The sequence below is a fragment of the Leptonychotes weddellii genome, chromosome 12 (genome assembly GCF_054177405.1).
Source record: "Leptonychotes weddellii isolate Sample4059 chromosome 12, ASM5417740v2, whole genome shotgun sequence".
Lineage (NCBI taxonomy): Eukaryota > Metazoa > Chordata > Mammalia > Carnivora > Phocidae > Leptonychotes > Leptonychotes weddellii.
Window position 1 is genome coordinate 59,982,860 of NC_138380.1, and position 16,346 is coordinate 59,999,205.

General features: G+C 38.0%; 1 protein-coding gene across 2 annotated transcripts in view; it reads left to right on the forward strand.

Annotated features, from left to right (window-relative positions):
* COL28A1 (collagen type XXVIII alpha 1 chain) overlaps positions 1-16,346 on the forward strand; it is a 158,729-nt gene that overhangs the window by 21,120 nt on the left and 121,263 nt on the right. For both annotated transcript variants that reach the window (XM_081800483.1, XM_081800484.1), the window contains exons 9-11: positions 3,963-4,007; positions 6,604-6,648; positions 7,735-7,788. In XM_081800483.1, the coding sequence (XP_081656609.1) occupies positions 3,963-4,007; positions 6,604-6,648; positions 7,735-7,788 (144 nt within the window). The remainder of the gene's footprint in view (positions 1-3,962; positions 4,008-6,603; positions 6,649-7,734; positions 7,789-16,346) is intronic.

Sequence of the window (16,346 nt, forward strand, 5' to 3'; positions counted from 1 at the left end):
TGCAGCAGGCCTGCAGCACAGATATCCAGACTCAAAGTTTCTATATACAAATGGATGCAGCAACACAACAGTTAGGTTTCTCCCGTGGTGCTTCCTTTCCTGTAACATCCTGGTGAAGCAATAAGGAACCGCTTACTTCATATAGTCAGGCGTCTGGGTAGAGCTGGGTAGGCGTCTGGTAGGCAGGGGGAGTAAAGTTGTCAAGCAAACAGAAGTTATGGGCTAATAGGTTATTTTAGGATTCTTTGCCAATTACAAGTTAGTAAGGTGGATGGGGGCTTTGAGCGTGTTCCATGGTTCCTTCATAGGTTCATGCTGCTGTGTTCTCTGTTAGCAGATTTTCTATCTGAAAGCAGAGCATGCCTCTCTCATTCAATCTACAGCCCTCAGACCTGGGCCAGAGATTTCACTCTGGGTCTCCTCCAGCCCGACCCCTATTGGAGCCAAGAAGTTACAGGACATTAGGTAACCAAGACCCCAGAAGTCCCTGCAAAATGGCCTGAGCCTGCTTTGAAGGCAGATACAAACTTCTTTCCTCTGTCCATCTTTTTCCTGGGCCTGAGGGGAAACAAAATGCAAGTTGTTTGTTGAGGCAGGAGGAGGCCCTGGTAGGAGCTTCCTTGTATTGTGGCCTGGGGCACCTTCGTGTGCATCGGTTGTTCCTCCTGGGGTGAAGGAACCAGAAGTGGGGAGGAGTCAAGCGGGGGCGGGGCTGTAGGCTGTGGGCATGGGGATGAACTTGCACATGGACCTCTGAGGAATACCAAAATTCTTTCATTTTGTATTCCTTTTGAAGGTATACTTGTCGAAAAAGGAAGTTAGAACATTAGTAGGTTATTAGCTTAATGTATAACTTTCAACTATTTCGATACATGGTATGTAGGCCTCCCCCTGCACTCCTGCCCTTGGCCCTGCATATATTAGAGGTGAGTCTACATACAGGCAAATAAATATATCCCCAATCACTGGAAATGTTAAGTGCCTGTTTCTTCATCTGTATAGAACTGGATTAATGTAGGCTTCCTTAATTTACAGGGTGGTTGGAGAATCAAATGGAATTATGGATGTGACAATGTATTATAAACTCTTTGCTTATCTATAAATGTAAGGTGCTATTACGAAGAGGCAGGGAACCAATGATAATACAGGAAAGTTAAGAAAGTTTCATGATTGTAAAATTGTCCTACATACAGTTGAAGAAAATTATCCAGGCCCCCCATCTTGATTTATAATATGAGCTACTCATGAACACTATATATATATTTACACACACACACACACACACACACATATATATATATTCATGTATATTTATATGTATGAAAAGACTCATTTAACCTTCTGGGAAATTACAGAATCACTGGTGGAGTTCTCATTTGGAAAATACAAGCTGTCAGAGTAAAGTGACCCCGGACCATTGACATTCAAACCAGAATTTTACCAGGAACAGCAACATCAGAAATCAGAGGCTGGAAACAGAGCTAATCTGTTCATAGCTTTCTGGAAGCACTTGCTCTCTGAAACTGTGTAATTGTGACCATTCCACAGGGATTACTGAGCCCACCAAAAAAGAAAACGCCTTTGCAGAGGCAAATAACATGAGTACAATATTTTCATTGATGGAAATCTGCCCCCAAAACAAATGCTGTTCCTCAGGACCCTATAGCTAACAAATCCGTCTGGACAAATGGAATGTGAATCCTGGCCAAAAGAATTTTTTGAGTGTATTTATGGTACTTTTCTGTTTTATATTTTGGTGCTTGACTCATTTTATTTCCACCCAACATTATTAAATTAATTGCTTTCTAACTGATTCCTCAAGAGTGATTTTCCATTTGCATTCAGAAATAAATGTTCAGTTTGTTCGAAGTGAAATCTCAGTTTTTCCTGGGTCAGTTTGACTCAGTTTGATGTAGAGAGAGAACAGATTGCTTTTGAACAGGGGCATAGCTGGATCGAGGAATTGTACCTCCCTCTTTCCTGCTCCCAATGCCAGCAACACCCATGTAGTACCCTAGGCTAGCGGAAAGTAACTTGCAGACCATGGCGGGTTGCCTTGTTCAGCGTTGGGTGGTTGATGAACATGGACTTGGGAATCTAACAGACTCAAGCCTGTGGTCATGGGCAAGCTGTTTAATCTCTCTGAACCTCCTTTTCCTCCCTCTCTCTAATCTAATATAATCTGTTGTGGGGATTAGCAGTAATGTAAAGGCTTTGGACTTTGGATCCATGATTGGTGGTTACACTTGTTATTTCCCTTCTTAGAGCAGTGCTATTCCAAGCGTAGTCTGCCGACTGGCTGTCGGTCTGTGAACTGCTTGTTGGTATTTTGTGATGAGATAAAGCTCGCATCGGAATATAAATCCACTCTATCACTAAATACACCGTTCCGTTGACATTCATTTTTCACCGCGTGTCTTCTTTAATGGAGGCAGGGCACTGATGTTCACTGTAGTGCAAGTCTCTTACGTCACTGTGTGGTGGTGCTTTGAGTAGCGTGCCTTACAGCGCGTGGACGGTAAAGCAGCAGCAGAAACAGACGGTAGCAAGGGCACAGGGCTAGGAGTCACTGGCTAGCATGTACGTGTAAGTAACTCATTTAAGCTCTTCAGTTGAGTTGCCATATCTTAAAAATATGAATTGCTTTGGGGCAACATGGTCAGTGATATTGTAATAGTGTCCTATGGTTACAGATAGTAGCTACACGGTGGTGAGCAGAGCATAATGTATAGAGAAGTTGTATCACTATGTTTTACACCTGACACTGATGTAACCCTTTGTGTCAGTTGTGCTCAAATAAAACATTTTAAAAAGGAATTGCCTTGAGGCTCAGAAAAAAAATATGAAAGCCCTTGAAAATTCTAACTTTAGTCATTTTTCTAATGGCCTTTGCTACCTTTTAGTTCTAATTATTCAAAGTCTTAGAAGTCTGATACAATGGATTAGTATTCAGAGGTCCCAATTCTTCTACATGAGCGCGTTACTTAACTTTTGGGATCACAAATTCTCAGTCTGTGAAATTGGGCTAATAATATCTATGTCAGACAGTTAACGGCAGCTTAACAGATTACGTCTGCAAAATAACATTGATCGTCAACTGTAAAGCATAATTTAAATGTTAGTTCTTTTTTTCATTGCTATCCCAAAAAAGGCAGGACAGGAGAGTGTGACGACGGGAAGTAACAGTGTGCTTGCCACCCTGCCCGTCCCCTCTTGCTAAGGCTTTTTTTTTTTTAATATTTTACTTACTTAACAGAGGGGGTGGGGCACAAGCAGGGGGAGCTGCAGAGGGAGAGTCAGAAGGAGAGACAGAGAGAGAGAGGAAGAAGCAGGCTCCCACTGAGCAGGGAGCCTGATGCGGGGCTCGATCCCAGGACCCTGGGATCATGACCTGAGCTGAAGGCAGACGTTTAACGACTGAGCCACCCAGGCGCGCCACCCCTCTGCCCAAGTCTTTATGGCTCCTTTCCCCACCAAGCCATGGCATGGTCTTAGGACCTTTTTCTTACTACTAACTGATCAAAGTTGGTACTCAGGATGGAGTATTGTGTTGTGGAAAAAATAGGGACTGTGAGTCTGAGCTACTTGATCGAGAGAAGTTATCTTGTTGAGTGTAAGTTTTCTCATCTCCAAAATAAAATTGTAAAACTGATCTCATTGAGCCGTGATATGGATTCAAGTAAATCACACACACACAAAGCATATGGTAGATGCTCAGTAAACCTTTGTTTCTTTCCTTTTAATTTCATCCACCTCTCAACAATGTTAAGCCTCACTAGGTGGTGTCGCGGATTTGATTCTGTTAAGGATGACTCATGGATAAAATTTTTCAGAGTGCAATGCCCAAATAAACTTGTGTATAACCCATCAGGTTGCTTATGTCATAAGAAATCTTTTTTAAGAATCCTAACCCCGAATAACTGCAAGTGCCTTCTTATTTATTTCATTTATTTATTTTTCAGGGGGAAAGTGGAGAATGTGGCAAACCAGGAATAAAAGGTGACAAAGTAAGGAACATGTTTTTAAAATGTTAACAGCTGTGATCCCTTTGGGGCTGAGTTTCCTGAAGAGGAAATTCCTGGGATGCATTACCTGGCTCACACTACTGCAGTTGGGAAGTTATTGGCTCCATTTTCACATCTGTAAAACATGAAGCAGAAAACAAAGCCATACCTAACTTTAGTTAATGGAGCCCCCACATGCCTTTCCTATGGGCCTTTAAGATCTTGCTTTGTGGCACCCTAACCTTTGAGGCCAGGCCTACAGAATGTTATGGCGAAAAGAATAATTTAACCCGCAAAGTCAACTCAAGCTCCAATCAGGTAAAAATGGAATTTTTGTTTTCAGATGTAAACACTGACAGCAAGCACTTTCCAAAATAGAGTGAAGAACTCTATGGGATAAGTTAACAAAATAATTATGAGTAATGTGGCAGAACTAGGCAGAGACAGGGGTTCGAAATTTTGAAATTGCAGCAAGCCACAGGCAATTGGGTAGGTATTTACCTTTCGCTAAAAAATAAATATGAATAAAGTATTTAAACTGGAGACAACATTAAATATGTTAAGGAGTTCCTTAATGGACCAGAAATATACAGAGAGTACGTTTGAAGCCTAATGACAAAGGATCCAAAAACGTACAGAGTAAAAATAGTTTTCAGTATATTTAAGAACTATTAACAGCATGCTACCAAGATCTCAACTCTTTCCATATCTGTATTTTAATTATGGGAGAGAGCTAAGGAAAAAAAAAAAAAAACAGGCAAAAGGTGAAAAGCAGAGAATAAGATAATGACACCTGCCTATGTAACTAAGCATTTTAAATAGCTTGAGATTTTGTGAAAGCGTTTAAAGTACTGTGGAGTTAAAGTCCAGGTGGATCTGAAAAATGTAGGCTTAGTAATTATCTCTGGGCAAAATGAAACTGTAGTAATGAATAGATTCTGCCTGGAGGATAATTGAAAATGGGAGACGGGCACGGACTTGAAAATACAAAAGGAGGGACACAGAAGAACAAAAATGAAAAGTTAAACAGTAACTGTGAAAACTATTTGAAATGAAAATGGCTGACGAAGAGTTAATATCATATTTCATTGACTAAGATGTCAGGGATTGTTAAATGCCCTATTATTTTCTGTGCCAAAAAAAAAAAGAAAAAGTGCTGCCAATTATAAACAGAAGATGCAATTGACTGTAAGACATATCTTAGTGTCAGAGATGTAAAAATCTGAAAAAAAATGCATGTCTAGAGTCAATGAAATATAGTGTCCTTGACAGGAAGAGTTCATATAAGTTTATAAGTCAAACATATAAAGAACATGAAGAGACACAAGAGAGGGAATATAAATGGCTAATAAAAGAAAAAAAATCCAAATGTATTAGCAGTCAGATAAGTGAAATTAACATATTAAAATATTATTTCACTTGTCAAATTAGCAAACACTGAGACAATATATAATACTCAGCATTGATGCGGAGTCTGTAAGGTGAAGATGCACTCTCTCTACTCAGGGAGTAGGAATGGAAATCTGAACAAACTCTATGAAGGAAGTTTTGCTTTCTCTTTCAATGTATGGTGTGAGCCACAAAAGAGAGTGAGAGAGCCTTGGATGTGCTCATCGTCTCTGTCATCCTCTTCCAGAACACCATCTTTAGGAGTCCATCAGAAGCAGTACATGATTTATACACAAAGATGTTCTTTATAATACTGTTTAAAAGAGTAATCATCAGAAATAATTTAAATGTCAATACTAGGGAAATAAAGTATGATAGATTCATATTCTTGAATATTATTCCATTTACTAAGAGTTTTTAATGACATGGAAAAATATTTTTGATACAATGGAAGACCAGATAAGAAGGGCACAAAGTTGTATATGCCCTTTAATCAAATTATTTATTTATTTATTTTTCAAATTATTTAAAGAAATATAATTATTGCATAGGCCTAAAATGTTAATAGCAGTTGCTTCTGTGTGATTTTTTTCCCTGTTTTTTTTGCTTTTTTCTATAATTGCTAAGGTATGTCTGTTATGAACAGGTTGTATTTTGGTAAGAAAAAAAAGGAAAATGTGAGAGAGACTAGACTATATTATATTCTCATAAAAATAAATTTTAAAGGGTTTCCTACTTATGGAACATATTAAAATATTTTTTCTATTAAAAGAGGGTTGAGTATAAACACTATTTTGTCAAGTTGTGTGTCTTGATGATGGGCAAAAGAGTGATCTAGACATCGTGGAAAATCACTAAATTGTCAATTGAACTGATTTTGCCTTGTTGGAAAGAAACAATATTCCACTAAGTGTACTGCTTTCTGAAGAATCTTAAGAAATAAATTCTTTACTCTGATGAAAATTTCAATATACAGGTGAAGGACTTACATCTAAAATGGTGTTTTCATGGAGTTTACTAAAGGAAAATTTGACTTCAAGTTGGCTTATTAACTAGGATCATTTTGTTAATAATGCATCCGTTGGCTTTGCTGTTTGGATAACCTGGGAAGATTAGCCGTTACTGAGAACACATTCCCTTCTTCTCACCTAAAATCATTGCATTTGAAGATGGGTATTTAGAGCAACTTACCATTAATTTTATTCCATAGGGATCCTTAGGACCACATGGACCAAAGGGACCCAGAGGACTTCAGGTAAGGAGGCTAAACCAAATCTGTCTGATTAGATTAGATTAAAATAATAGGATTAGAATCACCTAGGAAGCTCTTAAAACCCACTGTGCCCATTTGCTCTCTCTGCCAATTCAATCAGAATGTCTAAGGAGTGAAGCCAGGCATCAGTACTTTTAAAGATTCCCAGGTGATTGCAATGTGCAACCAAGTTTGGAAATCACCGCCCTAATATTTTGAGTAACTAATTCAGGCTCTCCAAAGATAGGTACCGGCAGGTGAGTTTACTTAGTAGAGGGATAAAAGTTTAAAAATTCTGGTGTAGGAAGACAGATAAATCTAAAGCAATTACAAAGAAGATGTAACTATTTTTGTTTTGCTACTGTAATGTAGTTGGAAGAACTATGCATTTTATCTAAATTACAGTATTTGTATTGTTCCATCATTATAAGTACTTAATGCTTGATAACATGGAATAATTCCTTAAGGCATTTAAGTTAAGCATACTCCATGGATTTCAAAAAATAATTTAGATCAGTTTTTTTCCCCCAGCCTGGAGACTCGCCTACTCTAAAGTTTTCATGGGGGGAGGGTGTGTGTATATGAGGAGTTAATTTCAGTATTTCAGAAAGCCTACTGAAAATTATAACTTGACCCAAGATTTCCTAAACAGCATCTAGTTAACCATCAACTCCTTTGCTTTGGCCTAGAATTGTATTGGGGCAGGGCAGTAACTCTGGTTATCACGGGGTCATTAGAAGCTCCAACTTTCAGTTACAAATGACTAAGATATTAAAAAAAAATTGTTGTTCATTCAAAATTTTTCACAAAGGGCGTCCAGCACAGGCGTAAGGTTGGAAACACAGGCTTCGAAAGCAAACACCTCGTGAATAAATGTTTGCTCTCAGCTTAAGTACTATTTTAGAAGCTGCCTATTTGACATGAGCAATTTTATCTCATTCCATTTCTCAGTCACATGTAACCCTAATGTAAGTCCGAGATATATAGTCCGACTTCTAAACTCAGCATCTCTAGGGACCATAATGGACGATTCATTCTTGGTTGGCCTTTTGTGTAGGGAACTAATTCTTGATTTTCACCTTGGAGCAGGGCATTAGTGGACCTCCAGGGGATCCAGGCCCGAAGGGATATCAAGGCAATAAGGTAATCATACCCTTTGATAAAAGATAGGCAGAGTGCCTTTCCCCTAGTGAGCTATAGTGATGTGTGTTTTTATTAAGCAGAAGTCAGTGGACTCTGAGGATGTAAATTTGGCAATACATAGCTTTATCATTTATTATTACATTATTATTATTATAATATTATATTATTATATTATTCAAAGGCACATTATTAAATACGAGCCATTATTCAGAATCTTTGCAGTATTTCCTTCTTATTCCTGCTCTTTAGTCATTTTAGGATTCACTAGAAACTGAAAAGTAGTAACAAATCACTGTATTTCCCCATATGTGATGTCAACTCAATATATAGCTTATAAAAGAAGGAAATGTGTAACTGTCATACCAATAAAAATCAAGCTTTTAAAAATCATTACAGGGGAGTAATCTCAACCATCAGTACCATGCTTGTAATGTTATTCCACGGATAACCAAGCAAGACAGCAGGAGGGGTTGAATAAGAACCAAATAGAACCCAAAGATGCTATAGCTGGGATATTTAAAAGACCTGGTTATAAGGCTCTGTTTTCTAATGAGGGTGGCCATTAATTTGCTGAAAACAAGCTTTTTAGTACCTTTTAAACTCTTCTCAATGCTTAGTAAATATCATGGATATGGTAAATATCCCATAAATAGTGTCATTAGTGACTGGAGATCTGTGGGATTTGTGGTAGCAAGAACAGCAGAAGGTGCCATCCCCAATGGACCCTAGATAAAGCCAGTCCTTTAAGGGGGCTATCAAATCGAAGCTGTGGGGAGCAGTTGGGCTATGTGAGTGTTCTTTTTCCAGAGAGAGGAAAGAGAGTGACAAGTATAGTATTTTTAACGAGATAACGACAATATGTGATTTCCCAGGCCACTTTTAATTGGCAAATTAAAATAGAATGAGCTTCTCAGCGGGAGTGTGCTTAAGCTTCATCTGGGGAAACTGCCTTTTCCAGTCCTTGCCTATGATTAATTTTCTCTGGGGAAGAGAAATGTATCTCTTGAATACTGAGTAGAAGTTTTTATAAAATTGCTTTGGCTGTGGATAAGATCCTGAAGCGAGAAAAAAAATATTTTGACAGTCCACGCTTTTTTCTAGGATTCTTTGGTTACCTAAGATGATAATTTTCATGTTTGTGAAAAAGAGGCTTAAAATCAGGGATCGGGGTTGAAGTTTGCAACAATGATAGAATTATAGAATGTTTGAGCTGCCAGGGATGTTAGAGATCATACTGGCGCAAAGTTTTCATTTTGGAAAATGAGAAGTGAAATCTGGATATCACATGTCTTGCCTGAGACAGAGGCACAGGGAGGCTCATCAGCTTTGGAGAGTACCCATGGAGGGCTGGGAGCAGGGCAGGTAGCTTTGGGAGATGGTTAGTGGCAGTCCATCAAAAGGTGCCATCATTTGCTCACTTCTATTCATGTCTCATACAATTACTATTTAGTTTTTTTTTTTTAACATAAACTTATGTATGTATGTATTTATTTATTTTTAAGATTTTCTTTTTATTTGAGATCCAGAGTTAGAGAAAGCACAAAGAGGGAGAGGGAGAATCAGACTCCCTGCTGAGCAGAGAGCCCAATTTTGTGCTCGATCCCAGGACCCTCAGATCATGACCTGAGCTGAGGGCAGACACTTAAATGACTGAGCCACCCAGGCACCCAACAGAAGGTTATTTAAACAAAATTTAGCTTTTAATTCCAACAGTGCATTAAGTCTTAGAATAAATATAGTTGAGTGTTTAGGGGAAGTTACAATTTTCTGAGGTAATAACATTTCATGCTTGACTTTCACATCATCCTAAGTATTTGAATACTTTTCATGAATTTTCCAAGGTCCTCTTTAAAAAAATTTTTTTTAAATTGTGGTTAAGGGGGTACCAGGGTGGCTCAGTTGGTTAAGTGTCCAACTCTTGGTTTCAGCTCAGGTCATGATCTCAGAGTCGTCAGATTGAGCCCCAGTAGGGCTCCACATTCAGCATGGAGTCTGCTTGGGATTCTTTCCTTCCGCCCCCCCCCAAATAAAATAAACAAACAAAACCTTAAAAAAAATTATGGTAAAGGATACATAATAAAATTACTACTTGGGTTTTAATCACAAAATTCACTGCCAGGTGAATACACAAAGCTCATTGAATTGAAAGATGTCAATTTCTAGAAAATGTTCTGGGTTGCTGGGAGCAAATGGAGTGGGAGTGGGTTTTTCTTTTTCCTTCTAGTAATATTTCTGGTTTAAGTTCACAAATTTAGTAGTCTCTTGACTTGTACTTCAAGACTATTATTAATTTCTACCTCTCTTTGGATCTGTCAACCAGAGATGCATATCACATTGATCATTAAAATTTTTAAAATTTTATACATTTATTAGTATATCATCTTAAAAGCCTGGTTTCCAGGAATGATTTCATCTTGGGTCTCAGAATGTAATTCTACATCTTGAAGACTTAGTATACTCTTTTTTCCTCGATCTGGAAATAATATGTTTATAATGATATTTCTTTTCATACATTACCATTTTATTATAAAATGTTTTTAAGAAATTGCTATTGCAAATTGTGCAAAAAATTCCCTCAGACCTAGTAATTCTGTATTTTCTAATGAGCACGGGGAGGATTATTTATTTTGAAACTTCTATAATAATCGATAACATTTATTGTGTATTTATTATATACAGATATATAGTTATAAATACTCACTTAACATAATACCACCTTTTGAGGCATGATCTAGTCTTAACCCCAAGATACAGATTAGGCTACTCAAGGAAAGAGAGGTTAAGCAATGGGTTCAAGTCTGTATAGTTAGTAAGGGATAGAGCCAGGATTCAAACCCAGCCAGTCTGCTCTTAACCACCATAGTATATTTATCTCCTTAGGAATATTGCTGAATTTCCTGAGTAGTTGACCTGAGATAAATGCATTTCTTTTGGACAGTATGGAAATTACATCTGTCCCCCTTCTCTTGTACTCTGGCTGGAAACAACAGTCTGTTGAGAAATGCATTTCTATTTGGTTATAATGTTCACCTGAAAATGCAGGAAGAGAAGGATGGGAATTGCATGGGAAAAAGAAACCAGTAATGTGCATTTTCAAATATTTTGTTTCTTAGGAAACCTTCATCCAGAAACCTTTAGACTTGTAACATTTGTAAAGATTCCATAAGAGTTTCTAGATGGGGCCTGTCTATGTCTTTGAATTTATGAATGGTTTCTCATGAGGTACAGTCCCATTCTCTTGCTCTAGTAGTTGGATTTTCTTCATCAAAGCGTTTGCAGAAAGGTGGTCAAAGAACAAAAGGAAAAAAATTACATGTGATAAATCAAGGAAAAATGTGATGCGAGCCCAGCTTCACAAATCATTTCTGTCATTAATATTTTCCACATGTAAAGTAGCTCCTATTTTGCCCTGAATGACTAGTTGTCTTAGGAACAAAATATAGATGTTTCTCAGAATGAAGTTGTGGCTCTGAGGCCACTTCAGCCTCCCCCATATATGAAGGTCATGCAGTGACATTCATAAGAAGAACATCCCATCAGTCTCTAAAACCAATTAGCATCATAATCATAAAAGGGCCTTATCCCTGGGACCAAATGGAAAATGCTATAACCCTGGGGAGAGCACAGTGCTCTGAGTAAAAATTGAGTACCTAAGAGCCCTACACCGACTTCCAAGGGTTACTGTGATGGTTCAGTTACAATCCCATCTGGTCCTAGAATGGGCCCTCTCATAACTAGAAAAAATGGCTCAAGATTGGCAGGGCTTTCAAATCGCAGAGAACAAGTTACAAAATTAGTTTTGTACAAATAAACACAGTAGAATGCTGGGTGTGCCAAACCCACATTAGGTAATTTTTGCCATTTCTTGATGTCTTTCTGAGGTTATTTTGGAAGGGTGTTTCTTCTCAAATCTCATGCACATCAGCTCTTTCCAAAACCCTCTTTGTGCTCCTGGGAGGAGGGCATGCTCACTGTGGCATGAGCAGAAAATAGCTTGTTACATGGAGTATCCTAGTACAAGAGCTTTCGTGCTAGGGCCAAAGAGCACTAGGAAATAGCCCTGATATGCTTTCCCAAGTCAAAGTACCACATGTTAATCCTCCAACAATTAAAAAGACCATGATATTATATTCTGTATTAACTCATCTTAATGGATGAATTACCTTGCTTCTCATAACCTCTTCCATTGTTTTACTCCAGGACATTCATATATTTCCTACAGGGTTTTTTTCCCCTAAGATTTTTCTTCTTGTACTACACACAAGTGTGAGAAACTCAAAGTCCTTTTATATATGAGACTTTGTCTTAACTCACTTTTACTTATGAGATGTAAAAAAAACCAAAAACAAAAACAAACCCACAGAGAGATAGCACCAGTCTTGTCTAGTTTAATAAATAGATATGGTGAGGGTAAATAATCGCCAGTGAATCAAGCATTAACCCATCCATCCAAAATGAACAAAGGACCTCACATCCATGAAGAAATGGAACCCATGCTTCAAGAGGAGTGAGGGCAAATTAAATAGTTAAACCACTCCATGGTTCTGCACCACACCATGATTCTTGGACACCCTATTCCTCCTTCTCCAACTCTGTCAAGGTTTCATCTCATTTCTTGAGATTTCCAAGCACAGTATGTATTTTTCAAGTAGCTGATATTCTTTGGAAGAAGTCAAGTAAATAAGAACTAAATGTACAAATCCTAAAGTTGAAACTTAGTAAACACCTCTACAAAACATCCTGTTTTCTTCAAAATGTCCTATGAAAAGAGGTCGATTTTAAAAAGAGGGCTGTTGTAACCTTTGTAATAGCTACTGTGAAAGCCCATGCACAGATTTTTGGTAGCTGGTAGTTTCCTGTTAGTTTCCATGCATTATACCTTTAAACATTGCTAGCCTTGTTTCAGCTATGAACCATTGGTAAGAGAATTGGACAAATATGGGCAGGTCCTTCACTGTTTAAAAAAGAAAATCCAAGGCAGAAGATCCAGTGACAATGGGTCAGGAGCACCACTGTCATGTCTGAGAGGAAAAATTATTATATGCAACAAAGAAGGATTTGTTGAATGAATGGGTGGATGAGTATTTAAATGGAATGAGTTGTTGACAGTATCCTACTGTAGAGAAGTCAAACAGGCAAGAGCCTAAAAGAGTCATTTATTTTCTTGTCAACTTTGAAGTTATTGGAAATCTTTAAGGGAGCAGTTCTGATAGAGAGATTGGGGACGTGACAAAGGAGAAGGATACAATAGCCAGGAATTCTGACCATTCTTCCAGGATATTGGGATAATAAAGGGAAACAGGACAGTGTTGACATAACCCATCAAAAGCTTCTTGTGCATTTAATAATCTAATGTGTTCTTATACTTCCACTTTAAAAAAAAAAAGATTTTATTTATTTATTTTAAAGACAGACAAGGGCAGAGGGAGAGGGAAAAACAGACTCCCCACTGAGCAGGGAGCCCGACATGGGGCTCGATCCCAGGACCCCGGGATCATGACCTGAGCCGAAGGCAGATGCTTAACAGACTCAGACACCCAGGTGCCCCTGTACTTCCACTTTTTTCTAAGAGAGGCAAGAAGACTTGGGACTTTTTTTTTTTTTTTTACAGTTTCAAATATACAACTTAGAGTCTTATGTTTTCTATAATATCACTATTTTTGCTGGAACAGAATCATCATTAACGAAGATTTAGTAGTTTTAAAAATACATTCTTGTTTTGTTCATTAAATACTTGATTCGACTCAACATTAGCTTAGCAGCTTTAGAAGGTCAACTTACTAAACGTATCTAATATTTCAGTTATGGTTTGGAAATAATTCAACACCACACATACAAACAACTATGAAGAATTTTAAACTTCCTCCTCAAACAAGCATGCTGTGTAGTTTTATTTCAGCTCTCACACAATTCAAAAACCTAACAATCTCCTGACATCATGATGTTGCTTTCAACTGTAAAAAAAATCATGATTTGAAATAGGGTATAATTCCTTATAACTTGATGGGAAGCAAACTGGGGGAAACATACCTAGACATCAACAATTCCTAGGGTGGAATAATTAATCAAAGAGAAAAGTTTTTTAAGTTCACAGCTCTCTTAACAGAATGACTATTTTTTGCTTCACGTAAAGCATTTTAAGTCAGGGTACTTGAACGTGTCAGCTTTTCCAACGGTCCCAAACCAATGATGGGCCTTCTGGTTTCCAGGGCAGCTAACAACTTTGAACAAGGTTGTGACTGCTCAGTGGATAGTCGTGTAAAGGGAAGAATCCCTTTACAATTTTAATTATAAATATCGGTTGAATGAAGATTGGAGCCAAGCTGCCAAACTATGTGAATGTTTTCTCTTCAGAGATGTCAAAGTTTAAATGTTATTTCTGTCCTGGGCTTAATTAAAGGGAAAAAATCATGAGTAATCCAGCAATTGTTGTGGAGAGGGCTTTGACCTACATGCACATCTGCCCACCAGGACTCTAAATGAGCTTATTAACTCATTTGACAAGAGACAACTGATAGTGACAACTTGAAGTGGCTGCCAGAACATGTGGGATGTCAGCCAATGGCTTCAAGGCAGACGATTTTCATTCCCAAATCTCTGATGCATATGGTTCTCAGCAGGAGGGGTAGACTGTGTGTGTGTGTGCATGCAAGCATGTGCGCACACGTGAGCAGAGACTGCCAAGGTAAAAACTCTGATGAATCAAGAAACCCCAAAATGCTGCTAATGTAAAGGTGCTGAGTCTAACCCACATGCCCGGTCAAGCTGGGCACTAAAATGGAACTGAATCAGTTACTGCAGGGTCTTCGGAGGGATGTCAGAATTAAAAAAAAAAAAAAATCCCATCAATATCCCCAATTCAAGTAAATTGCAATAGCATCACAACAGGGAATATTAAGTTTATTCCAAGGGTAAGGCTTTTTTATTGTGGTAAAAGTCCAAGGAGTGTCGACCAGAGCTGAGATTCTTAAAAGCTCTCCTGATGGGCTGCTAAGCAGTCCTTCCTTTTAGGGATAATGACATACAATTCCTTAGATTTTATTAAATATGATGAAGTATGACTTTCCTGGTAGGTTGGCCATATGAATGTCATTTTTACGGGTTAAAATATTATCAACTTCATGTGGTTTAACCTAATAACAATCAAGAAAATGAGTTGTGTTACTAAAATCTGGTATAATACTACAATTTTCACTACATGTTCACTGATTTTTTGTTATTATGGAGTTTTTTTCTTCTTTGGAAAGCGTAAATAGGTGGATTTATGGTCTTTTCTCTTACCCAAGTAGATGGTATTCAAAACAGATTGCAGTTGGAGATTTGAAATAATGATGGTTTAAAACTCAGTGCAGTTGGTTAGTAACTGATTTATACGTAGACCAAGATTATGTGATCACAGTATTGACGATTATAATTTACATTATCCTTACCACTAATTTAGTGACAACACTGATCCAGGTAGACTTAAATGCCTGAAATGACATGTGAATTGGCTTGTAAAAGTATATTTTCTTTCGGCTTGCATTTTATTTTAGAGATCCTTTGTCTTCATATGGTGGATCTTCCACAGTGGGTAGATTCTAACTATTTGACTTTTGTGTTTTCATCCTACAACAAAGATAGGAATTTAGTCTGCGATCAAGTGATTTTTGAACTCATTCAAGAAAAGAACTGAAAAGTCTCAAGAGGCAGTCTGGCACGGTGGTTAGGGCAGTGGCTCTAAAACCAGACAGCTGGGGTTCAAAGCCAGCCCTATATTGTATTAGTTCTGTGATTTGGGCAAGTTACTTATCCTCCCTAGGCCTCAGTTTTCTCATTCATGTAATGGGTTAATAGTACCCTCCTCTTAAGAGTTGTTTTGAAGATTATATGAGTTAATCATAGTAAGTGCCTCATGTGTTGATAATAATTAAGCAGCTAAGTATTTTGACAACTCTTTTTTATAATGTAGAAAAAGTCTAGGCTGAAATGTTTTCTAAAATAAGCCACTTATAACATTTCTCTGAAACAAGAGAAATTAGGTACTAAAAATAGAGCTTGATTTAGCAAGTATTTGATAGATGTTAGTTTCCTGACTCCCAACACCGGCTTCTTTCTCCCCTCCCCCCTAAAAAAGTACCTTTCTTGACTTTTCTCCCAAATCTTTGTCTGAAGTCATCACGGCATTGAGTTTCAGCTAAGACTGTATCTTGGCCCTACTTGAATCATTCTGCACCTATCCTTCAAATCTTATTTTAAGCAGCACGATCATCCACCATTTTCCTCCATTTTGAAAGTATGAGAATATTTGTCAGAAGACTTAAGATATTAAGGTTGATGCTATACTTATTTGGGAAGTGATAAAAAAAAAGAAGTTGTTGGGGCGCCTGGGTGGCTCAGTTGGTTAAGCGACTGCCTTCGGCTCAGGTCATGATCCTGGAGTCCCTGGATCGAGTCCCGCATCGGGCTCCCTGCTTGGCAGGGAGCCTGCTTCTGCCTCTGACCCTCCCCCCTCTCATGTGCTCTCTCTCTCTCATTCTCTCTGTCTCAAATAAATAAATAAAATCTTTAAAAAAAAA